Raw genomic sequence first — 27,098 nt, 5'->3', positions numbered from 1 at the left:
CGCCAAGGGCCCAGTGCGTGTAAAGAATTGGTAACTCAGGTGACCCGGGAGAACTGCGCGCTCTATCAGGGGTCACATTCGCCGAGCGGTCTAGTCGCCCTATAAAAGGAGGGCTTAGCGACCAGACCGGGAGATAGAGATTTACTGAGAGGCTGCTAGTTGAGCGCTCAGTCGTTTTTAGCTTTTAAAATTATTGCTCTTGATTTTTCCTTTGTGTCCGACCCCCCCCCCTGCATTTGCACTACATTTAGGATTCAGGCTAAGAATTTTTTTTTATTCTTTTAAAAATCTTTTTAATTGAACGCTCCTACCCTCATTTGGTCTTAGACTTCATCGAGGCATTTCCCTCGGTCCCCGATCCCTGGGTGGTGCATTTCTACCAGGTCCCGGGCTCGATCCGGTTTTGGCGGCCATCTTAGGTGGGGTCACATTCGCCGAGCGGTCTAGTCGCCCTATAAAAGGAGGGCTTAGCGACCAGACCGGGAGATAGAGATTTACTGAGAGGCTGCTAGTTGAGCGCTCAGTCGTTTTTAGCTTTTAAAATTATTGCTCTTGATTTTTCCTTTGTGTCCGATCCCCCCCCCTGCATTTGCACTACATTTAGGATTCAGGCTAAGAATTTTTTTTAATTCTTTTAAAAATCTTTTTAATTGAACGCTCCTACCCTCATTTGGGCTTAGACTTCATCGAGGCATTTCCCTCGGTCCCCGATCCCTGGGTGGTGCATTTCTACCAGGTCCCGGGCTCGATCCGGTTTTGGCGGCCATCTTAGGTGGGGTCACATTCGCCGAGCGGTCTAGTCGCCCTATATAAACGGTCCCTTATGGCTCCGCGCAGCGGACGCGTTCAGCGGACGCGCCGGATTCGCGCCGGAGTTCCGCCAGAGTTAAGCCCGTCTGTGCCCGTCCGGGCCCAGACGGGACTAGGGCCAGCTGCTAGGCCTGATGCGAGCCCCCAACAAGCCGCTAGGATCAGGTACACGAAGAATGATCTTTTATCCTATAGACTACCTAAGTTTGACACATGCTGCTATATTGTAAAAGGGGGAAAGCGCTTTAGGGGATGTAGAGTCTGTCAACCAGGAATAGGAGAAACTACCCCTACCATCTTGCGTCGTCTCGCCCTGCTGAATTGTAGGTCTCTCCCCTGCCATGCTACGGAGATTAACTCCCTAGTCCTGGACCACAAGGTTGATGCCTTGTTTCTTACTGAGACTTGGCTATCTGACACCTCGGGTCCGGACGTGGTTACAGCGTTGGCCCCGGGATATTTGATCTACCATCTTGACAGAGGCGTAGGGAGGGGGGGGGGGTCTGGCCATTATCTACAGGGATTCACTGGGTTGTAAGGCACGGGAGGCAGGGGTGAAAGACTGTGAGAGCTGCCAATTCTCCCTTCAATTCTCCCCTACCAGCACGCTGACAGGCCTCCTAGTCTACCGGCCACCTGGGAGTGCGGGTGATTTTATATCTTCACTAATGGAAACTACCACGCTCCTGGCTTCGGCCTCGTCCAACTTCATCCTGTTGGGAGACCTCAATTGCCACTTTGATGAAGCAACTGACCCAATGGCAACTAATCTGATGAGCGAGCTGAGCGCCCTGCAGATTACATTAATGAACACTGGGGCCACACATGTTAAGGGTCACCTTCTGGACCCTTTCTTCGTGAATATGGCGGGTATATCAGTTATGCCCCCCCTCGCTCTTCCCTGGTCCGACCACTTATTGATTATGGCTAGTTGGGAAGTAAAGTGTGACGACACACTCCCATCCAGGAAATTTAGAATAGACAGGGCATGGTCAAGGCTCCCTGTAGAGGCCTGGAATGCCCGCTTGGAGGTCACCCTGCCTGAGAAGGGTCGGGATCCGGTGACTGCAGATGCCACTGTGAGGAACTGGCTGACCAATGCAGTGGACCATGTGCTTCCACTTAAGAAGATGCTTATCAGGGATAGGAGAGTGGGGTCCGCCCCATGGTATACCCTAGAGCTCAGAACCCTGAGAAAGAACTGTAAACGGGCTGAGAGGACATGGAGGAGGAATTTGGGGACAGATAGCAGGGAAAAATATCGCATGGAACTAAGGACATACAAACTTGCAATACGTGCTGCAAAGGCCTCCTTTTATGGGGAGAGAGTCAAGCACGCTGCGTCCTCATCCAGGGAAGCTTTTCTAGTGATGAAGGAGCTTCTTAAACCGCCTGATCCCCCACTTGTCCACGACAGACCACAGGAAAAATGTCTGGAATTGGCCACTTATTTTAAGAATAAAATTGACACCATTGTAAGCTCTCTTCCCCCAGTTATGGGGACTCCGGCCTCTTTTGGGGACTCGAGCATCTCGGAAAAGCGACTTACGTCATTTGGCCCTGTAACCTCAGGCGAAGTACTGAAACACCTCGGGAGTCTGAAAAGTGGCTCACCCCGGGACCCCGTCCCAATGCGGTATTTAAAGCAGGCCGTCTTGTCGATAGGAGAGCCCTTGACCGATTTGGTCAATCTCTCCTTCGCCCACGGGACTGTGCCGCCTGACTGGAAAAGTGCAGTCGTCAAAGCGCTTCTGAAGAAGCCCGGCTTGGACCCGCTGAACCTGGCCAACTTCAGGCCCATTTCCTTGCTACCAGGGGTTAGTAAGGTTGCCGAGAGGTTGGTAAATCGACAGCTATCCAACTTTCTCGAGGAGAATGGCCGGTTGAGGGACTCCCAGACGGGATTCCGACCGGGTCATGGAACAGACACGGCTCTGCTAGCAGTGGTAGAGGAGGCCAGAAGCACTTTGGACGCAGGGGGGTCAGTGGCAGTGATCCTCCTGGACCTTAGTGCGGCCTTCGATACGGTCAATCATGGAGTGCTGATACAACGTCTAGCAGAGTCAGGTGTCACAGGAGTGGCCCTGGAATGGTTGGCCTCCTTTCTGGAGGGGCGTACCTTCGAGGTTTGGGAAGGAAACGCAAAATCTCCTCCCCTCCCACTTCACTGCGGGGTGCCCCAGGGCTCATCCCTGAGCCCCACGTTATTTAACGTGTATATGGCACCCCTGGAGGGTGTGGTGTCTCCGTTTGGCTTCAAGACCATAAGCTATGCGGATGACACCCAGCTAGTGGTGGGTCTGACACAGCTGGAGAAACAGCCTGAGATGCTCCACTCATGCTTGGGAGAGGTGTTTGATTGGATGTCCAGGTCATCGCTCAAACTGAATGGCTCAAAAACAGAGCTGATGATCTTGGGCCAGTTAAGTTTCGCCCTCTCGCCGAGCAGCTGGCCCAACTGCATGGGCACCCCGCCTGACCCAAAGAAGGAGATCAAGAGCCTGGGGGTCTGGCTGGAGCCGGATTTGTCCTTTAGGACACACGCCAAGAAGACCGCTGGCATGTGTTATGGAATGCTCCGGTCGGCCCGTAAGGTTCTTCCCCTGTTACCAGAACTCTCTCGGAAGCTGTTAGTCCAAGGTCTAATCATCTTGCGCCTGGACTACAGTAATGCGCTCTTTCTCGGAGCGCCGGAGTCAACGTTCAAGATCCTGCAACAAGTGCAGAATGCGGCAGCAAGGTTGCTGCTGAACGTTCCGGCCAGGCAGTCAGCCAGGCCCGCTTTAAAAGCACTCCACTGGCTCCCTATCCGAGAGAGAGCCACCTTTAAGGCCCTCTGTATTGCCCATAAGAGCATACAGGGGACAGGACCAGCCATCCTGAAGGATATGATCCGGCCTTACAAGCCTACAAGAGCTCTACGCTCTGACAACAAACACCTCCTTCAGACGAAGAGAGTTAGGAGAGCTCGTTCAGGCGGCAGGAGCTTTTCCATCCATACAGCGCGGGCCTGGAACTCCCTCCCACTCTCACTAAGTTCTGAACCAAATCTTCTCAGGTTCCGGAAACATTTAAAAACCTATTTATTCCCGGTATAACTTTAGCTCTTTTGCTCTGCATGTGCAGCTCGCTCTAGGTCTCTATAAGCGCTGGGATGCCCCTGGGTAACCGTGCGCGGTACAAAATTTGTTAATAATAATAATAATAAGATTTTTAAAACCAAAGCTGTCAGGCATTCACAAAACATAGAAGTATGCTTACAATTTTGCATCGGCCGAGGAACACAGAATTACTTCTTTGATTGTGCCCAGGACTGGTAACCTGATTGAGGCAAGAGCTCCCCTGAAACTGAGCCCGACTACCCGCACGCGATCTGTGGCGGCTGCCGGAGAGTGGTGCTGGGCCAGGGGCCGCCCAGGTGATTGATCTGAGACCGGACACTCGTGGACCCTCCCAGCGGATGGCCCTCGACCCTAGAAGCTGTGGAGAGTGACTGGCGCTACACGCAGCACCTGAGGCGTAACACCGGCAGAAGACAGTGCATGACGGTCGAGAGGCCTAGAACGCGGTCCGCAGGGGCCAGTTATCCTGACCGTGGTTCCGAAGCGCAATTCCACAGGTGAGAGCGTTCAGTGTGGGGGACACAGCAACTATTAACCTCTGACACGTATTGCCGAAACCCTCTCCCCTCACGTTCCTGGGAGCACCAAGGCCCATAGGCCTAAGGACAAAGACAGCAAGGCTGACGGCCAGAGTGAGCGAGAGCGCAGCTGCATCAGATCCACGGCCCTATAAAGAAGCATATCTCTGGGAACCCAAATTAAGAGAAAATGGAATAGCATGCCGTACTGCACAGAGCTATAGTGTGGACGAGTGAACAAGGTACCTTCTGAAACGCAAACAAACTGAGCTAGAGCAAAACTTACCTAAAGTGGCAGCGGGCTGCCTCATGTCCTCTCACGGCCAGGCGAGACAAACAATGGCGGACACAAGCTTCAGTTTTTTTCCGGATTTGGGGGCGTGTTCGGTGTTCAATAGTAGGCGTGGCTAAAAAGTTGAAAGAAGAACACCGAACACACCTCCAAAACCTAAAAGGACGGAGCCTATTTGGAGGGATGGCTCTCTCCTCCAATGGCTGGCCTCCATTTAGGAAGCCAGCCAATTGGAGAGAGCCAAAATGAGAGGCGGGACGAAGAGCCCCTCTAAGGAACATAATTTCTCGGTACTTCCGGTTCTGCCTTCGGCAGACCGGATATTACCTCGACCTAAAAAGGAAAGTGGGAGATTTAAAAAAAATAATAGGGAGAAAGTATTTCTCCAGTTGACTTCAATCCAAAGAGAGGCAATTTCAATTGGGAGACAGCCCAAATTAAGCCATTTTTGGTTCATAAATTTGGGATCTCCCCCATAATCAGGTCTATTGGCATGTATGTACATGGTACAATGAAGCTGGAGCAAGAACAGAGGCAGGACTCGCCTGAACAACCCGGCCTATAAGCCCAAAAATAAAATTGTGTTGATGCTGCCCAATTGAGATACCAGCCACTGTATTTGAAATAACAGGCACATGAACAATGCTCGCTGCATAAATACACAGCTACTTGTGGTGAAGTGCCTCACACAGGTGATCAAACTAGAATATTACCCCGCTGCCACCGAGTCAGCAAGTCAGCCTACGCGCTAAAGGATAAACTATACTTATTTGACTGGCATTGTTATGTCTCAATAGGTCTTTTGTCCTCTTTTCATCTTCACGGACGTCGCTGATTTTAGTCCCTCTTTTGTTTCCACTGGGCTCCTGCGTTGTGTTTCTTCTGGGTCTCTTTGCACAGAACCATCATGGAGGATTCGGATGTAATCTTAGGTACTGTGGTGTGACCGCGGCGTGCATGCGTTGGGGGTCTCGGTGGAGGTGCTGTGGTAGTGGGGCGCGAAGTGTCCTTGTGACGCGGTAATTGTACATGGGGTAGTTGAGACAGGGTACATGGGTTTGAGTAGGCTGTGACTTTCAAGATCACTGCCTAGTGTCTATTTCCTATGAGCTCACTGATGAATCGGTCAATCGTGACTTTCATTGAAGTATCTTTAAAAGGAAGCTTTAAGTTAATATGGGTAGTTAGTAGCCCACCGCTGGCTTTTTCGGAGTTTACTTTTTTTGTCCCCCCCCTTATCGATGCGAATGTGATAACGCGGCGGCCATCTTTGAACGGGGCATGACGTTTCTAAAGGAGCGCAATAAACCAAAAAAAAAATGCCACAGGTATCCGATTATTCGCTCACAAAAAGTCTGATCACGGGAGAGGAAAGTGGATATGTATGCGAAAGGGGATGTAACACTACGGACTAGAGATGAGGTCTGGATAGGTTTTGGGGTTGTTGAAGGATGTGCCGCAAAGATCAGCAGATTTGCTTTAGATTGAAATCCTGACTACTAGGCTGCCATAGGTTCCAAGTTTCCACATTGTCTGCCATTCACATGTTCTCACTGTGCTTGTATGACACTTTATTGCTTTATGCCTGACTCTTTGAGTGATAGTTTTTTTTCATATAGAATAAAGCAGTTAGGTGCATGTAATGATTTACGTTACAGAAATGAACCTTTGTGAACAGTGATGGTCTTGAAACTGCCTTAAAAAGTTGCAAATGTTTTGACGAAGACCCACATTTTTTTTACTAACAAATTTGTCCTGAAATATTAGTGGTGTCAGTCAAAAAAATATGCTCACCGTAAACTGGCAGAATTCTAGTTTATTTAAATTGTTACTAACAAAATATACTTCGGTTTATTTAGTGATGGAAAAGGGACATTTGTAGTTTTCATCTGGAAATGTAATGGATTTGTATGTTTATTCTGTAATAGAAACAAGTGTCCACTTTCAGGAACTAGTGGCATTGGTCGCCACTCTCCCCCATGAATAATGGTATCATTTAAAATTAAACTCTTTAACATCAATTTTCTTTCAAAGCGTACAGATACTCCAAATGGGTCCAATGCCTATACGAATCAGTAATATTCGGTTTCTAATTCTGTTTTCTGGAATTTTGGAGAGGTAGGGAAATATACCCACATCTCATAAGTTTTCTGTATAATTCATAACAGATTTTTTTGCCACAAATATTGTTATCTTCGGGTTAACTAACCCCTCTAGCCTTTTCACTGAGAAGAGTTTTTACTTCCCTATCTGAAATGGGCAATTTTTTGCACCGAAATGAGAAAGATGTGCATAGTTTGAAAAAGGACTGTGCATTGTTTATATGTGAATGAAAAACTAAGGGACACTGCTTTCGTCCCTTCATAGTAAAGAAATGTGTAATATTGTATAAAGTAATATTCCTCTGCTGTCCTTCCTTATTTCTTCCACACAATCAGGTTTTGTTACTGCACCTTAATCCTGTTGCAGAGCTCTATGGCTCGCGTACATCTACCCAGAGAATGCAACTAAATCTGTTTCTCACTCAGATTGAAAGTTATACAACTTCAGGAGTCCTACTGCTTGAAGCAAAAACCAACATAAAACAATAGTGAAACAACTAACCTCACTCGGTGAAAACATACCAAACCCCACATGTAGTCCGGTCATTGTAAGAATGCATTAACATAAGGTAACTACTGCTGCTCTCAAGTATCACAAGTACAGCCAGGTAATTATTAAAAGGAGCAAAACATTCGTTGTATTACTGGTTTACTTACTTAAAAAAAAAACGTTTCGCAAGAACACAAATGCAATCATTCCGCTTCTGCAGATAAAATAGTTTTTAGACCTAATGCAGGAAAGAAGGTGATTTCTTAACAGGTGCACACTGTTCCATAAAAACCTAGCTTCTCGTCCAAAGCAAGCCACCCTATCACACTGCAGTTCTGGTAACGTCTTGATGCAAATAATATTGGTTGCACACCAGTCCAACTAGTCATTGACCTTAAGCTGCATAGATTGCTCGTTGTTTGGCCCCAGTCCGGCATATGAGCAGTGTTTGCACTGTAACTCCATGGTCCAAGAGGAGACAGCCCGAGGGCAGTGTCAGGTCCATGTCAGCCCCACATGCACTCATATTAAACTTTATACAGACCAGTCCAAGGAATGCGGTGACAAGCCAGCACTTTCTCCAATCAGAGACAGGTTCTGACTATGGCGCATCATTCTGTAACCAACCTCCTGATTGGCTGTGAGGTTACATTGTGTTGGGAATCAGAACTGAAATAGCTTATGGTGTCTCCTTTTTTAGGCTTGCTGATTAGCATGACAATATATATTTAGTGCGATGATACTGATATAATATCCAAATGTGTTAGTCTAACTTCCCATGTGTGATACTTGACAGGCTGGACATTAAGCACTAATTCTTGAAGCACTTGTGCAGCTAGCCAAGAGTAGTTGGGAAAGTGCATAAGTCGAGAGGAGTCTTGGACAGAAATGTGGGTAGGAACTGGAGGTTCAAATGGGGGTGCATTCAAAGACTAAAGAGAGAACAAATAGGAGGCAAGTCTTATAGGTGGAAAGGTAGAAGGAATAAAAAGATGTGGATAAAGAGAGTGGGATATGTGTAGTTAGAACTGCTGATATTGCCATACACCTCATGATCTGCCCGCGTTTACCTGTGAAACTTGGAAGGTTATGTATTAAGGGGTGTTCTGGAGCTTACATGGTGATTCACAGTTTCCACCCAGTCTTTTTAATTGTAAGTAATGTGACAGAGTTCTTTGCACTATTCAAGCCCCCGCACAAAGCCTTAATAAATAACACCTCTGGTTTAATCTTTCATCTCATTAACTTATCCTATAATAGCTGTGCTTCTAACCAGGATTATAGAAAATGGGACATCGTGGCGGGGCAACACAAAGGGAGCACTGGCTCACACCTGGACACTCTGGTGGTCTCTGACTCTGGTGCACTGCCTGCACCAGTCTTTTTTATTGGCATGGTGACGTATACACATAGTTATGTTTGTGTATATGAAATGAAATGAAATGAAAATTGCACTTGTATAGCGCATAGCTACCCGGAGGCCTCGCAGCGCTTGTGAATGATTACTTAGTGCGGGCTTGGGGTAGATTAGCAGATGTTAGCGAACAGGTGCGTTTTCAGGGCCTTCCTGAAGGACATGTGATTGTTGTGTTCCCGAAGAGAGAGCGGGAGAGAGTTCCATAGTCTCGCCGCCGTATGAGAGAAAGAGCGGCCTCCCCAGCGAGCTTTCTTGATTTTGACGGACGTTGCCAGCTGGAGGGTGCAGGAGCGAAGGGAACGGGACGGAACATATGGCGTGACCATAGGGTGTAGAATTACAGGGCCCGTTCGATGGAACGATTTGTGTAAAATACACATGGCTTTAAATTGCACTCTTGCCGCCACAGGGAGCCAATGGAGCTCCCTCAGGGTGTTCTTAGCTGACTGCCAGCGGGGGATGTTGTAGAGTAGGCGCGCCGCACTGTTTTGTGTGATTTGGAGCTTCTGAGTAACGGAGATGGGGGCTCCCATATAAAGAGCATTCCCATAGTCCAGGCGGGAGAGTATCAGGGCCTGGACCATAACCCTCCTCGCCTGGAATGGGAGCAAAGGGAGCACCTTCCGCAGCATCCTCATTAGCCCAAAACAGGTGGCGGCCGTCTTGGTAGCCTGGACCGAAAAATCGAGTGCTCTATCGAGCCAGATCCCAAGGCTCTTTATCTGGGACTTGGGGACGGGGAAGGAGCCTAAACATGGAGGCCAGATGGATGCAAGGGCAGAGGGAGAAGGGTTGCCCAGTAAGATGATGTCTGTCTTCTCCCCATTAAGCTTTAAGCAGGAAGATTGCATCCATCTGGCGACAGCCTCTAGACAGGGGCCTAAGGTGGGGGACGATCCCTCAGAGTGGTCTAGAGAGACCACCAATTGGGTATCGTCTGCGTAGGTGACGATACGCACACCAAAGGGATGGACTATCCTGTCTAGAGGTTCCATGTAGGCATTAAAAAGGGTAGGACTTAGGGAAGAGCCCTGGGGAACCCTGCACCTAAGTGGGTGTTTGGGAGACACCACTTCACCCTCAAAGACTTGAAAAAAACGCTCATCCAGGAAGGATGTCAGCCACTCTAGGGCCGCGCCCGACACGCCCATGCCCGCCAAACGATGTAATAACGTGGCATGGTTAACCGTGTCGAACGCGGCGCTGAGGTCTAGTAGAATGATGGCGACTTTTCCTCCCCGATCCAGCACGGCTCTCGCTTCTTCCGTTACCGCAAGGAGGGCGGTTTCGGTTCCGTGCTGAGGACGGAAGCCTGTCTGAGAGGCACGCAATAGACTATTGGACTCTAAATAGTCCATTAGGATGTTATTCACGTGCCTCTCAAGCAATTTACTCAGCCACGGAAGAAGAGAGATGGGGCGATAGTTTGCCCAGTTGCTCTGGTCAAGGTTGGGTTTTTTTAACAAAGCCTTCACCATCGCACATTTCCAAGATGGTGGAACAGATTTGGAAGAAATGGACGCGTTAAGAACGTCTAAGATGACTGGACGAACGACGTCCAAGACCTTGATGAGGGTCTGAGGAGGTGCTGGGTCATTGGGAGAGCCAGAAGTGATCTTAGGGATCAGTTTGTCTAGTCCAGGGGTGTCGAGAAGTGGGATTTCCTCCAGCTTACAAGGAACAGAGGAATCAGAGGTGATGAGGAATTTTGGATCGTCCGTGGTGTTGTTAAATGAGGAGTATATGGCCTAAATTTTTTGAGAAAAAAAGACGGCCAGATCATTACAACGGTTTTGGGCGCCTTCAGCAGAGGGACGCTCAACCGGAGGCGAAATAAGGGATTTAGCGATTTTGAAAATTTCCCTGGGGGCATTCGCCGCCGCATTGATTTTCCCTTCATAAAAAAGAATTTGTGCTGTTTTCATCTCCATTTTGTAGATTTTTATGGCAGCCCTATACTCAGCTTTTTTTGGTTGAGAATAGTCCTGCCTCCAGGCTCTCTCAAGTTTTCGGCAGGCTAATTTCCTGAGTCTAAGGGCAGGTGTGTACCATGGGGCAACTTTGGGTCTTCTTATAGTATTGCAAGCATGTTCGGGAAGGACCTGGTCGAGGGTACTGGAAATCCAATGGTTAAAATTATTAGTTGCCTTACTAGGATTGGTTGCCCTTGCAGGAGGATTTTTGGCGAGGGCCACTTCCCAGTCAGGCAAGGGAAGAGAGGGCCATTTCCTGCTTCGATGCTTGGTAGTGTTCTGAGAGGAGGGGGAGGGGTTAGTACACCAAGTGAAGGGAATTAAAAAATGGTCGGTCCAGGGTAGAGGAATCGGAGTCTCCACCAAGAGGTTATCTATGTTGCTGTAAATGTGGTCAAGAAGATGACCTTTGTTGTGCGTAGCATGAAAGCCCTTCTGGCATAAATCCATGGCTTGCAGGTTGGAACAGAGATTGTTAGCCGATGAATTATAGGGGTCGTCTAAATGTAGATTAATATCACCAAGCAGAGTGAGATTGGAAGAGGTCAGGACGACGCTTGCGACAAGATCTACTATCTTGGTAATAAAATTATTGAGGGGACCAGGTGGGCGGTATGCTAGGATGCCCGAAAAAGTAGTAGTGGGAGAAAGTTCTAGCGAGAAGTGGAGACTCTCACAAACAGGTGTGGTGGTAGGAGTGACACGGCACTTGTAACCGTCTCTGTATATAATAGCCAGTCCACCACCTCTCCCAGTCTGGCGGTCTGATCGTTTTAGTGTATACCCTTGGGGAGTGACCCATACAGCCGTAGGGTCTTTATCTAGCTGGAGCCAGGTTTCTGTTAGAAACAGGGCATCAGGGTTAAGTTCTTCAATTAACAAGTACAGCTCGGTGAAGTGTTTCGGTAAAGACCGACAATTAAGGAGAAACATTCTCCATTTATGTCCAAAGGACGAATGACTGCGGAGTAAAGGAGTGGGGGGGGTGTATCTTACGTAGTGCCAGGTGGCACAGTAAATCCCTTACTAAACACATAATAGACATACAAAACAAACAATGGTAACCAACAAGTCTCTTAGTACTGCACAAAGTCTCTCATAATTTGTCAGTAGTTATGCGTGAGTGTAGAAAACTACACTCAGCAAAACAGGTATGAGTGATGCAGGAACCACATTAACTACACAAACCTTAAAGTGGTTGGGTAAAATCTTTCAGCCACCCTGATTTCTTCTTTGTTCTCAGCTGTTGACTTGTATTCATGCAACTATTACTATGACCATTCAAACCCAATGCGTTGTCTTCTGAGTTGGTAGTTGACTTGCGTATATTCTCTGCACACTTGACCAACCATCGATGCTACACACATAACTGTAATCCACAACTACCAAATGTTTCCTCGCCTTCTTGATTACAAAAGGGCCCATGTCTGCAGGTAAACCCTTCTACACAAACCTTGTCCCCAACAGTCCATGCTCTACTCTTTGTGAACATCTTACCACCCTTTGTATTTCTGTTGTTGTCATCTTTGCATTGAACTACTCCTTACCTTCCCAGAACTCACCTTGTGGTTCATCAGTACCCAACTGGGATTCAACTTTGAAACTGCCATTCTACTCTTCATCCCTTCCAAAGGCGATATGGTGGGTTGCAGTTTTGTTAGCCCTCAAAGTTTCCCTCAAAACTCCACCTAGGGGCACTCTTAATTGTGAAGCTCTTTGAACACTCGCCTTTGCCATTTTATTAATCACTTCAGCTAAACCATAGCTTTCAGCAAATACAATGCTGTACGCTGGTGCATAATAGCTAACCATTTAAAAAATGGATACATTTCTTTGGAAATAAATTGTTCACCATTTTCTGTAACGATTCTTTCTGGCATATGCGCTTTAGAAAACTCCTCTATAGAAATTCGATAACACGTGGTTACTGACCCCACATGTTTCACCGGGTGCTACCGCATCGTGTAGACCACTAACACAATCATGCATCTTTCCATTTGCTTAAGTTCATTAAAAGTACCCATTATGTCCACATCACACTTTTTTCCATGGCTCTTCTGGGATCCCAACATGTGATACAAGTGGTTGGGTTACTACTCGCTGTTTCCCGATTGTGCACATCGGGAACAGTTCTAACATCCCAACCATGCATTGTCACCAATATGATTCCCTCAACCTTTCTATTGTTAAATTACTTCCTAAGTTCCCTTCATGGGATATGCTCATCACCTTCTCTTACACAGCTTCTGGTGGAACCTTCCACAGACCGCTACACAGAACGCAGTCTACCAAATGTAATTGGTCTTTTTTAGAAGCCAGCGTTCCCGCGCATATGGTTTTTGTCAAGTGCGCGACCCGGACCCCCCCAGGTCCCACGTTAGACCAAGAAATGACACCGTCCGAGACAGCCCTGCTTCACCCCCTTAGTAGTTTGACACGAGCAGCCAGGCTTATCTCCAAGGCACGAGTGTTCACTATGTGCAACCACGCCCACAGCTATCCCAATGATGTCACCACAAATGGTCTCCACGCGGGTTTGTATAAAACGAGTATACTTTATATGAAAAGATGTACGAAATGATCACACAATACAACTCCCACATTTACACTGGGGTAGTATTGTTTCCGGTGGGTTGGGCGGTTCTAATCCCCAACCACTGCCTCTAACTAACAGTTATGCTGACTTTTAACCGTTCTCAACAGGTTAGGTACGTCGTATCACTAGATTCACGCACGTTGCAAAATACAAGGAATACTGCACTACTTAACGATGGGTTCCTGTACAGTGCCACAGTGAAACAATGCAACGCGTAGCCTCAAGATCATGTACTGAGTCAACACAAGAGAATGCAACTCGGTTCGCTACCAGCATGCCCTATTCAAGGAAGGAATACAGCAATACGTCACGCTGAAATTACATACAGTGCGATAGGAAAACAATGGAATGCATATCGCCACCAGCATGCCCTGTGCAAGGAAGGAATAAGGTAATGCGTCACGGTGCAATTTAGTACAGTGCAGTAAACAACCAATGCAGTACTCTATGCTATGATCCTGTATCCTGCAAGGGAAACATAACATAGTGCGTAGCGCACTAATCCCTGAGTTTATTAAGCACCTCTAGTGTCCGACGTTGTTCAATAGTTCGATAGTTCGTTAGCAGCAAATATGCAAAGTGTTATACAACTGTTTTTTAGAATTTGTGTGATCAGTTGCCCGAAATACGGATCAACGATGACACCCAAGTTCCACTCCACTCCAGGCCCTTGCCCCTGTACTGCCCCGTCCGGTACTAGCACGGACCGAGATCTGGGCCAAAGCAACAGGTGCACATAGCTGCCAGCAGCGAGAAGCCGAGAGTGTGTCAATCCGGGCCTGCACCCCAGCCGATGATCCACTTTACCTTGCGGGGTCGCGACCCCACTCTCCCCTCCTGCCGCAGCGGCTTGGCCTCACTCCAGAACCTTGTCACCACGGACAAGGCACGCTCGGACCGGTAGTTTAGCTGCGGGCTGCCGGTCCGGGCCGCTAACGTTCAGCACAAACTCCTTCCACATGGCGCTGGTGCTACCTCACGTTGCCTTCGAGGGCCCGATCACTTGGCACTCCTCTCCAGTGCTGTTAAGACTTCTTCGCTCCCCGGTACTCCCCACCAGCACCTCCGGTGGCACCTACGACACACACCCCAGGCGCGTCCGAGACTCACTCAGTCTCCTGGTGCCCTACGGTCTTCAGGCACTCTCCACTAACGCCTGAGTCACACCACGACACGCACACTGCGCGTCTGAGTCTCACCTCTCCTCTGGTGCACACGAGGTACCAGGCGCTCTCCACTAACCCCCTGGCTGCACCACCACACACCGACCCACGTGTCAGAGACTTACTCCTTAGTGCCACCGATGACCCGGCACTCTTCACTAGTGCCTGGACTGTACTGCGACACGGACCCCTGCGCGTTCTGAATCTCGGCTCTCTTCCACAGGTGCTCCAACACACCCTGCGCGTCAGAGTCTTGATTCGCTCTGGGTGCCCATGATCACCTTAGGCGCAACTACGGAGGTCTCAGGCTGCCGCGACACAGTCCCATCACCGCGCCACTTGAGACTTTCTGGAAACTTTTATGTTCATGTGTTTCTGAACAGGGAGCCCGCTCATCTCTGGCCCTTCGGGTACAGGACGCAGCACACAGCAAAGTCCTGCTCAGGATGAAGGGGGGACATGACCCACTGCTGCGCCCCTTCAGTCTCTCCTCGGTCAAGAGCTACAAACTGCCCACAAGCCCTTGATCACGAAGCAAGGGTCAAGTGTCTACCGCAGCTTGTTCAGCTACTCTTCCTGAGGCAGAGGTTTTCTTCCCGATCGCGGGCAGGTCAAAGCCACCAGAGACTCGACATGTCCATGGCGTCTTCAAAGCGCTCCCAGCACTTTGCTGAACAATACCGAGACCGTTCTCTGACATCAACATAGCCTAACCAAAGTGTTGGGGTTACAGTTCTTCCAGTTATACCCCTCATTGTCTTTGAAATTTCCTTGTGCTCAGGGGTCCCCGACCCCTCCCTAAATCAGTCTTGCGTATCTCCCTGCCCCCAGTGTCCCCGTCCTCTCTTTGATACTTGGTGCCTGGATCTCTAATCACTCTGAGGGAGATGGGTCTATTGTTTTATGGCTCTGAACCAGGCCTCTTCACCTCACAAAGCCTCTCCTTCTTCCTGCTACAGGTGCAGGGCAGCCTGGCGTGGTCTCCACCCCGCCCCTGGGACACGACCTCCCTCGGCCTTTCTCACCTCTCCTAGATCCAGGCAGGCAATTCACATTCTGCTGAGACACACAAAAAGGTCTAATGCACTAACTCGGCCATTTTCTCAAACAGAGGTTTCTGGACACACAGCAACAAAACAATCTACCCAAAAAGATGCGTTATAGCGCTGTGAGTTCAGACATACCAAACGTCAACTGTTCCATTTCCAATTCTTGGGAAACTAGGGAAACAATAATGCACCCAGCCTCCCCCATTCTGTCCTAAGGGCCTTTCACCAGGGAAAATGAAATGGAGTATTTTCCACTGTCGGGCCTAGCACCCACACTGGCACAGGTCCTGCCTTTTACCTACACTGCACCCTGCCTAGAGGTTACCCAGGATGTCCTACAGGCAGACCCTCCAGCTTTTCGCGATTTACGAAAAAATCGTGAAATCGGGGGACTAGCGCGATGGCCGCGATATTTACGTTTGTGGCCGCGATATTTAAAAAAAAAGTAAACGTTTCTACAGGGAGACAGCAAAACAAATAAATCCCCCATTTATTGGCTGTTCGCGCACACGTCATTCCGTGCCGCCGTACAATAGCTGCTTCCTCCAGGCCAAGCTGTGAGAGGCGATCAAGAAGAACAATACTTGTACAGCTTTCACAGTCGCTTTTTTTCTCAGAACAAGTCTGCAGAAAATCGGAGCCTTGATCAGCAGCAATTAATGAGAAAAAAGAACCACCCGTTAGGTTGCCAGATATTTTCTTCAGGCGTCCATAGCCACTTGGATGTTTATGAAGTTGCAGCAGTTTGAATTCTAAGCTGCCCTACAAAATCATCTGGCTACACAGGCTTTTGAATCCTTTGGTGGTTTTACCTGCCCTTGTTGTAACGGCACATGCTGTTTTGCCAACATATCTCCACAAGGATATTTCGAGGAATGAGCTGCTGTGCGGCTGTTGTGTTTAGAGAGGTATTTTATTTTGAAAGCTTCAATGCTGGTCTATTAAATTAGAATTAATCTTACTAAAGATCCGATGATGAACAGGGGCGATCTGTGAATATGCTAATGGTTTTCATTAAAATCAGATTTCATTTATTAATTATGTAAGCTAGTGCACTACATGAAAATCTTAAACTCCTTCAGTTCACTAATTGTGTGCTTATACATGCTGTCATTTGTATCTCGGAAATATATTGAACAGACACAGGCATGTATACACACACACACAGATAAATTCACAAAAAATGCCCTTGAAATTTCATGCAAGCCAACAAACATACAGTAACTTTTAAATATGCACACACATACAGACAAAAATAGATCGATTTGAAAAAGAAAGATACATTTCGGCTGCCACGTTCCCAAGCGTATCCAGGCACCGATTGGATATAATAGAACATGCAGTGGAGACTGCATCCCTTATACCGTAGTGTGGAACAGGGGTGAACCTCCACATGACTAAGCAATACATAGATCCCATCCATGAAGAGTACTGTAGGAACCCACACACTTCAGTGCCTCCCATCTCAAATTAAGACGCCAGAAAAACCCTGGTATGAAGCTGGTTGACTCCGGGACATGGTAGACTGAGGCACCCAGCCTTGAAAACTGACCTGGAGTTGTGCACGCTTTTATTCTAGATACATACTTGTAAAACCTTTGGCCATTAGCAACAATGTTTGGAAAATTGTGCTGTAAAACGAATTGTCTGGCTCTGAGGCAAACACTCCTCTTGGCTCACAGGTGTAGCACATTCTGTTCGGGCCCAGGAGGTAGAGGTGCCCCGGCAGGTCTGCATACATAGGTGCTAGAACACCCCAGGGAGTAATAGGGCCCCTCTCACGAGATGCATATATGACAATTTAAATATGCCTATTTCACAGTGGAGTACTCGGATAAATCAGGTTAAATTGATTTAAGGCTGAAAAGGAATGATTAAGAGTAAAATAAAGTGCCGCAATAATGCCGCAAAATTTCCATTTTTGTGCCGCTAAATTTGCAAATCTATGCCTCAAAATCCCGGGGGGGTCTGTACAGGGGTGCCTTATGTGTATGCAAAAGGGAAAGTAAGGCCTGACAAGTGGTAGCACTTGTCAGGACAACATGCTAATTTAGCATAATGCACGCAGGCCCTACACTGAAAACCTGTGTTCCCTCTCTGTGCATTTCTTTAGTACTAGATCACTACTGATGGCACACACAGTGCACATCACTTAAGAATCTTGCTAGTAAGGCAAACATACCAATCATAGACAACCAAATACCACTACAATTTATACAGGGAACATCTGTACATGCACACTGATTAGCAGTGGCAAGTACATACAGCATCTAACTTCACAGCTCTCTGTCAGGAAAACAGTCTAGGTGGAAAGCAAATAGTTCAAGTGAACTTTAGCCAACAATGCCAAGTCCAACAATCTTTCACTACCCTAAAACATTTTTCTTGAAAACTCAAAATCTCAAAACTAACCCACCCATTCACAATGTACTTCTTCCCTTTCAAGTACAATACTTCCACTCCATTGGCATCTTCCCTAACAGCTTGGGTCTGGGCATCAGACGGTACCCACAGGGGGGCGTGGCTAAGCGCGCGATGTGAGCAGACGCGCCCGGGCTGAGCTCCGAGTGCAGCTCCCCTACGACGGGCCATTTCTCCTCCATTATCGGCAGTGGCGAGCCCAAACTTGCAACGAGTGCACCCGGGAGCCTCATCCACCGCCAGGGCGATTTTCAGGCTGATTGGAGCGACGGACCCTCCGACCGGCCACAACCCCGGCACCTACCCGCCCTGGGCTCACTTCCGGCGGCGGACCCAACTACTAGAGGCCGGGGACCCGGGCCTACGAGGTAGGCCGCGAAGCGTGCATCCTCCCCTGCGCACCCTGGAGCGGGGAACGAGATCGCGCCACAGCGCCTGGTGTCCCCGGCAACCCCACCACTCGGGGGGCCCCGGAGGCTGACGGCGGTCACGACACCCTGGCCCACCGCGAGCTGTGACGCCAGCCCACCTCTGCCTGACGAAGCCGGGAACACCCAGCCGGGCCCCCACTGACATTATTGCCCCCTGGGCCCCGGCGACCACCAACGGAGGCTGTGAGGTCCTGTTTCCTGGGCCCCTGTCCCTACCCTCCGCCCTGCAGCAGCCGCTACCCGGCGACGGACCTGGCCGACACTCAGGGACCCAGCCCACGCAGCACACAGAACACGACCACAACTACACAGCCCCACCGGCGGCCGGCCCTACACAGAGGAGCCTACCCTGTGCCAGCGCGAGCGAGGAATCAGTGTGGCCCCGCACTCATCACCACTGCTAGTCCCGAACTGAACCACACGGAGCCCCACACAGCGCTAGGCGGTGTCCAGAGTCGCCTAGCCAAGCGTACCCTTCCAGGCCCGAGAAGCGGACACGACCGGAGAGACCACGCGGCCCGGCCTAGCAGGCCAACACATGGCGCTGCCAGGGGGGCGGTTTGCCATTGAGACACTTACAGTGACGGCCTGCGGCACATGAGGGCTCCCACACCAGTCGAGACGCCGCCATCTCGCCCTCCCCTGACGGTGTCATTGAGCAGGATCCTGAGGGCCTGGCAGCATAACGGTCCCCCCCCCCGCTAACCGCGCACCGCCCGTTACGAGTGGAACAGAGCGCCTAACCTCGTGGCCATCACGCACAGGACTCAACAGTGTTCATTGCGGGGGCCTACCCAGCCGGCTGCCTTGCAGCGTCGACCAGCCCCATGTCAGGGGGTACCAGAGCGAAGACCGGCACCGGCGCGACACTGAACAAAGGGAAGATGGTGAAGAACTCTGAGGCTGACCAGACTGCCTCCAAATTGGACACCATGCTGGCGGCCATGGAGCGCCTGGAGGAATCCATGCAGCTGACCCGTACATCGCTGGAGACCAAGATCGACAAGGTGGAGGTGGACCTGACGCATCTCCGAGCGGACCACAAGAAATTGTCCGAACGCACCACGGCCCTGGAACAGACGATGACGGAGACCTCGCCCAAGCTGGCACAGACAGACAAGCACGTACGTGACCTGCTCAACCGGGTGGAGTTCCTCGAGGACAGGGCGGAGGATGCGGAGGGACGGGCCAGGAGAAACAATGCACGCATAGTAGGCCTGCCGGAACGATGGGAGCGGAGGGAGACAGCAGAGCACATGGAGGCCTGGCTCCGAGAACTATTGCCAGAGGGCACACTTTCACCGCATTTTGTAGTGGAAAGAGCGCACAGAGTGCCGTCCCGTCCACCCCCGGAGGGCTCCAACCCGAGACCAATGCTTATGCGGGTACTGAACTACCGTGATCGGGACGCCATCCTTCGCGAAACACGGAAACTATCGGATATAAAGGTGGACAACGCCAAGGTGATGTTCTTCCCCGACTACACAGTGCAGGTCCAACGACGACGTCAATCGTTCTTAGCGGTGAAACAACGCCTCAGACGTCTGGCTCTCAAGTACTCACTACTGTTCCCGGCACGCCTCCGAGTGGTGGCACAGGACAAGACCCACTTCTTTAATACTCCTGAGGCAGCGGAGACCTGGTTGGATTCTGGGGTAGATACGGGTCACGGGTCCGCACCGACGGAGCAACGCAGGAACCGAGGCACCCGCAGACGAAGACACCGGCGCACCTCGAGGGCCGGATCACCAGCCGCGGACACCGAGATAGGCCCCACGCTGGAGCAAATTCAGAATGAACAGCAAGAGGCCCTCCGGATAGCAGCTGAGATCAGTGGATCACAGTCACCCATCCTGATCTCCAACGCAAGCCCGCGATCACGCGGGAGCGAAGACGACGAATATTTGTACGGAGTGCCAGATGATCTGAATACAGAGGGCCTACCAGATGTCACACCCCAAACGGCGGACCTGATAGCATAGCAACCCTCCTCACCCTAGCCCTGGCTGGGCCACTGCAACTGGCGACACTCAGCAAGTTTGTACCCCACCATGGTTGACCCACTTGGGGACCCCCACCGGCACTCCTAGAGACCCCGGTGGCCACAGCCGGTTCTATCCCCGGGGCCTGTGCTCTGCTTCCGACCCCCCCCCACCTCCCAGATGGACCATGTGCTGCCACTGCCGCTGGGAAAGGGGGGACGGAGCCGTTCCACTCGAGTAACATCGGAAACACTGTGTTGGAGGGGTGGACGGACCCCTAGAGGTGAGTGCCCCCTCTGGGGAAAAGCAGATGAGGTCCCCCCCCGGAACTGAACATCCGAGTCATGTGACATTAGACGCTCTGGCCCTGCTTGAGGGCACTGCCATTGACTACTGATGCCATTTGGCCCACTGCCCGTGGAGGGGAGCCACCACGGCTCCCTTGGCCTAGTGAACTACTTTGTTTTACCTACGTGACGTACTTTGTCATCCCCCCACTGAACTCACGGATTGATTGAGCTCGTTGGAGCGTTTGGGCGACAACTTGTTTTGTTGTTGCCCTTTTGGTATTATGGTTCTGTTCCTGTTCTTTTTGAGACTAGTGTCGGCACTGCAGTGTTACAGCGCGCATTCCTGGGTCTGTGTGGGATGGCGGGTGGGAAAAATGGCCATTGATAACTGCTGCTGTGCATGTGTGGGCGGGGCGGGTTGGGGGGGCGAGTGCTTGGGCGAGATGGATACTGTGATGTCTATGGTTAAATTTTGTACCTGGAATGTCAGGGGCATGCACACACCCTCGCGTAGATACCAGGTGTACTCCTATCTTAAAAGACATCAGATACAGATTGCACTACTACAGGAGACCCACCTGGTCGACACTGAGGTAGCCACACTTCGCCGTAGGTGGAGGGGGCAAATATTCGCCACAACCTTTTCAGCGTTTGCACGAGGGACTCTGATCTGGGTACGGCCGGGGGTTTCATTTGCACTGACACACAGCAGCGTTGACACTGAGGGGCGCTATGTTTTCATACAGGGCAGACTAGACGGGCAACAGATTGTTATAGCCTCCATCTACGCACCTAATGTCGAACAGGGAAAATTTCTAACACGATTATCGGCAGTGATTGCACCTTGGCCTGACGTACCCCTGCTGCTGGGTGGGGATTACAACAGTGTGCTAGATGTCTCCCTTGACCGCTCGTCCCCCCCGGCGATGATCGCCCCTGCGCAAGCAACCTCCAGGGCCCTACTTGTTTGGGCGGCGCAGTGGAACCTACAAGATGCCTGGCGAGTCAGAAACCCCACCGCCCGGGTGTATTCCTACTACTCTGGGGCCCATTCGTTGCATGTCAGACTAGATAGATATATGATGTCCCGCGACCTGATCCCTTCCGTGACAGACACTGACTATCTGGGGCGGACACACTCAGACCACAACCCACACACTCTAGTTTATTGATGGAGGCGACCACGCCCTCCTGTACCCACATGGCGCCTACAACCGGATCTCCTTCTCGACACCCCATTCCGAGAGGAGATATCTAGGAGGGTGATGCAGTACTTTGAGGACAATAGCGACTCGACCTCGTCCCCGAAATTGAGTGGGACGCCTTCAAGGCAGTGATCAGGGGGAGCTGCCTCGGAGTACAGGCGGGCCTACGGGGACAGGTGGAGAGGGACCTGATACGGGCGGAAGAGGCGCTACTAGACAAAGAACGGGAGGCGGCGGAGGGCGATGACTCCCGGCTGGCCTCGGCCAGGGCGGATCACGCTCTATTGATGGAGAGGCTGAAGAACATTAATTTCGCGGCGCACTCCGCACGCACCCATTACGCAGGTGATAAACCTGGCAGGCTCTTGTCGTGGCTGATACGACAGGACACCCGGTCCGTGTCGGTGCTGTCGATCCGTACGACTCAGGGCGTTGAAGTCTACACCCAGAAACAGATACACGAAGCGTTCACGTCGCATTACAGGTCCTTATACAGCTCACGGCTGCGGGCCACCGTGGTGGAGATCACGGACTATCTGGCGACACTACAACTTCCGACAGCCACTCCTGCCCACCAGACGGAGCTCGGTGCTGCGCTTACCAGCGAGGAACTACGGGAGGTGATTTTTTCCCTCTCCAATGGCAAGGCACCGGGCCCTGATGGACTCCCGGCTGAATTCTACAAGGCCTACTCATTGGTGTTAATACCGGAACTGTTGAAGGTGTATAAGGCGGCATCGGAAGATGCTGAACTCCCAGCGTCCTTGAATGAAGCCAACGTGATCTCCCTGCTAAAACCAGGTAGAGAGGCAACCGAGCTCGGCTCGTACAGACCATTCGCGCTCCTCAACACCGATTACAAAATCTTAGCAGCGACATTGGCCCGGAGGCTTGCACCACTAGTCCCCACGCTGGTACACTCTGACCAGAATGGCTTTGTGCCCACCCGGAGCACGTCTTACAATCTGCGCCGCTTTTTCAGAGTCCAACGGTATGCGACTCCCACCTGGCCACGTTCAGGATGCATAATACTTGATCTGGAAAAAGCGTTTGACTCGGTGGAATGGCCCTATCTCCTCCGAGTCCTCGAAGTACGAGCTGGGCGACACCTATGTCCAGATGGTGGGGCTCCTCTACCAGACACCCGAGGTACGAGTCCGGACTGGGCGATTTGTTCTCTGACAGGATTCGGATTGGGAGGGGCACCAGGCAGGGCTGTCCCCTCTCCCCCCTATTATTTGCCCTTGTGATGGAGCCATTGGCAGAACTGCTCCGTGCCTCCGGCGACACCTGGGGTATCCCGCTGGCGGATGGCGTCCACTCGGTGTCTCTGTATGCCGACGACTTATTGTTATATATCAGGGACCTCGCCCATATACCCGCGGCAATCACGGATATCTTTCAAACGTTCGGAGACATGTCAGGACTCCGCGTTAACTGGGCTAAATCGGGAGCTTATGCGTTCAGTGACACGATGCCACAATGTGATGTGCGCATGATGGGAGAGACGCTCCGATGGCACCCAACGGTATTCAGGTATCTAGGGATCCTCATATATCGGAACCCTATAGATCTCCTGGAGGGCAACCTCGTGAGAGCCATATCCTCGCTATCGGCCCAGGTCACGTTCTGGAACTCCCTCCCATTGAATGTGCCGGCCCGAGTGGCGCTAACCAAGATGATAATGCTCCCCCGGTTCCTCTACTTTTATGCTAACCTACCAGTGTATGTACCGGCACGCATATTCAAGGGGTTGGAGGCCCTCACCAGGCGCCTCATCTGGAATAAAGGGCGCCCCCGAGTAGCATTGAGGACCCTCTACGCGGCCTCGGACTCTGGTGGCTTGGCAGTTCCCAATCAGGAACTTTATTATTTAGCGGCCCAGCTACAATGGGTTGCCTACTGGCTGAGTGGTAAGAACCTGATGGATACGGCCACGATCGACACTACCCTGTCCCCCGTACAAGTGCTGACACTCTTCCACCCCCTGACGCGGGGCCGACCCCCCCCGCCCCCCCCCCGTTCAGATCCATGTGGCAGTCGCGAGGCAGTGCTATGTGCGGAGCCTCAGACTCACCAACAGTACGGTACCCTATGCCCCGAACCTGCCTCTACTGGGGACCCCCCTGGGTACTGGTGCGCTGTCTTCAACCGAGCTACGCAGCTGGACTGCGGCAGATTTGGACGAACTAGGCGGCCTGTATAGTGACGGAGAGCTGTTGCCTTTCGAGACCTTGGCAGCAGACACCGGCCTGCCAGTGGGCCAATTTCTGGCGCACGCCAGGCTTCTCCGCGAGCTAACGAAGGCATGGGGTGACTTGGCCCACGAGCCTTCCACACATATGCTAATCCAGTATCTACATGTGATGGGCGACGGTTCCCATATAGTGCATTGGTTGGCACAAGCACTGCACAGTCATACTCAATTCTCCTCCCAAAGGCTGAGAGAGAAGTGGACGACCGACCGGGGAAGTGTCTGGTCAGGCAAACAGTGGGCTGCGGTATTGGCAGGCGCCGGAAATATTCCACGCAACGCGCGATTTAAGATCATCCAATATTACATAATACACCGCGCGTATTTGTCCCCAGACAAACTGAATCGCTACTTCGGACTCACGTCGTCGGCGTGCCCCAGGTGCGGCCTCCAGAATTCAGACTTCCTACACGCACTCTGGAGTTGCGCCCAACTCACCTTGTACTGGTCGGCGGTCGCTGACACATTGACGGCGGCCACGGGCGATACCCTCCCCAAGACGTGGGAAGCATGCCTACTGGGGCTCTACAAGAGAACCAAACAGACCAAACTAAGGGCACGTTTCTGGGACCTAGGACTCATTACAGCTAAGCGGCTCATCACGAAACGATGGAAGAGTGCCGCCCCCCGCGCCCTGTTGACTGGCGCCGCTCTTTTGACAACTGGGCTTGCGCGTAGAGTGTGTCTCTACACAGGGAGGAGACCGCGGGCCTCCGGAAGTACCCGATTGCCCAAGACTGGGACGCTGCCCTGACCGCGTACCACCGGGCGTGAACCCGGGCCGGTATAGGGTAACCGCCCCGACGCGGAACAGCGAGGGTCCTGTCGTCTACCGTCCGGTTGTGGAGCGAGCCCCCCCCCCCCTCCCTTCCCTCCACGGGCCACCGAAGTCCTGCCCAGCGGGAGGAGCTCCCTGTCGTTCCCCCCCCTCCCCCCCGCGACCCGCGACCGCAGCAGCCATACATACTCAGCCGCCCCCGCCCCACACGGCCCACATAGGGTGCAGCACACACAGCTAGGATCACTGATACATTACTGTACACGCAAATACTAGTCCGACTGTTGTTTAAATGTTTCTCCCTCCCCCCATCTTTTACTTCCCTGTTGTGTTTCCTGGTTGGCAGTGTGCTTGTTTCTATTGTACCCATGATGATGTCCGATTTCCCCTCCCCGTTTGCTCTTCACACAATGCCTGTTGGACACTGCCAAGATCAGGAGACTATAACCCAGCGACCCATGTAACAGTGTGGGATGTGATCCTGCCTTTGACTACTTCTGTGCCGACCAGGAAAAGCGGCCTAAGACAATGGTTGTTGGCTTACGAGACCACCCTGGTCCTTTTGCAGTGCTGCGGGCTACGAGCACCGCAACCCGAGACTTTTCCTGGCACTGCCGTTTGCGGACTAATGCATCTCCCCTGGCTACTGTTTATTTTCACTTATGTATGACTGACATGTCAAAGCATGCTACTAGCTGGGTAATGTTTGTAGTAATTATGACATTGTGTGATCAACTGCCTTATTACCTGTGAAACTAAATAAAGTTTGGGACCATTGGTCTTAAAAAAAAAAAAAAAAATCAGACGGTACCCACAGAACTGACTGTATTGACTCCTGATCCACTACAGATAAAGACCCTTCATCAAAATCATCTTGGTACAACTGTAAAATAAACAAATAGTCTACACTTTAATTTTTAGAACAACCATGTTCTGCAATTGAACTCACTCCCTTCAATCACAATCAAATCCTTGTGGTAACACTTTGGATGTGTGTATTCATAAATACCTGCACTATGGACTTATGATCACCCTTAACACGAAAAGGCTACCCTCACAAAAAGAAGTTGAAGGGATTATTGCCCCGGGCTATGCTAACTCTTCTCCTTCAATTACAGAGTAGTTCACTTCAGCCCTTTTGAAAGCTCGTGAAGCAAATACAACATTTCTATCCTCTCCGTCATTTTACTAGGCAAGAACAGCTCCCAACCCCTTAACACTGGTATCAAGTCATCAAAATGGCCTTCTTGTGCAAAGAAAAATTTCCTCATGTAGACATTTTGCTCTTGACCCATTGAAACGCATCGGAACACTCCGCATTCCAATTAAATTATTCTCCTTTCCTCAAGAGCAGCCTCATGGGATGAACCAATAAAGCAACATTTCTGATGGATTCGTCATAGTATTCCAACAGCCCTAAGAATGACCTTAGCTGTTCTTTGACAACAGGGAGGGGAGCTTTAACTACTGATTGAGCCAAATCTGGCTTTCATCTTGTTCTTTCCTCAAATTGTGTGTTCCATATATGTCAACGCGCCTACTCTGAATTGACACACATTTCGTTTCAGAGTCAAACCATTTTCATGTAACTTCAGACAGGACTTTGCATGCTCTCACCTATCTCTTCCATAAATCAATATATCATCCTGGAAAACCAGACGGGTTGCACACCTTCAAAGACCATTCTCATGAACGCTGGAAACAAGCAGTAGCCGACAAGCAAAATGGTATTCTTACAAAATGATTAGCCACCAGTGGCGTGATGAAAGAAGTCAATGGTTTGGAATCTTCACTTAAAGCAATCTGGTGATAGGTGGACAACAAATACAATAACACTGGAAATGAAAACTTGCACCCCACGCAGCAAAGAAGGTTCTTCTGAAATATTGGGCAATGGCTGGCATCCACCAAAGTTCCCTTGTTGAGATCTTGAAGGTCCACACACACATACGAAAATTTCTAGTGCCATCCTTGCGCGCCAAGACCACTGGCACCGACTATTGTGGACACACTGTATCCTCAATCACTCCAGCATTTTTCAATATACTCAACTCATATTTTAGTGGTTCCAGCATCATAAAAGGAACTTCACAAACCTTATGCACTACAAGTTTCACAGCTTTCTTAAGGACACTGTTGTTTTTTATCAGTCCTAGTTTATCTCAAACATCTGCATAAAATGGTTCACTAAGTCCCCTTCTTCAC

At 50.5% G+C, this 27,098-nt stretch overlaps 1 protein-coding gene across 1 annotated transcript in view; it reads left to right on the top strand.

Moving 5' to 3' along the window:
• Positions 1–5,559: 5,559 nt before the first annotated feature.
• Positions 5,560–27,098, top strand: part of MED31 (mediator complex subunit 31) — a 45,069-nt gene continuing 23,530 nt past the window's right edge. Inside the window, exon 1 of the mRNA XM_086954542.1 lies at positions 5,560–5,674. Within this exon, the coding sequence (XP_086810668.1) occupies positions 5,650–5,674 (25 nt within the window). The 5' untranslated portion in view covers positions 5,560–5,649. The remainder of the gene's footprint in view (positions 5,675–27,098) is intronic.

The sequence above is a fragment of the Lissotriton vulgaris genome, chromosome 2_1 (assembly GCF_964263255.1).
Source record: "Lissotriton vulgaris chromosome 2_1, aLisVul1.2, whole genome shotgun sequence".
Classification (NCBI taxonomy): domain Eukaryota; kingdom Metazoa; phylum Chordata; class Amphibia; order Caudata; family Salamandridae; genus Lissotriton; species Lissotriton vulgaris.
This window is presented reverse-complemented; position numbering and strand designations above follow the sequence as displayed.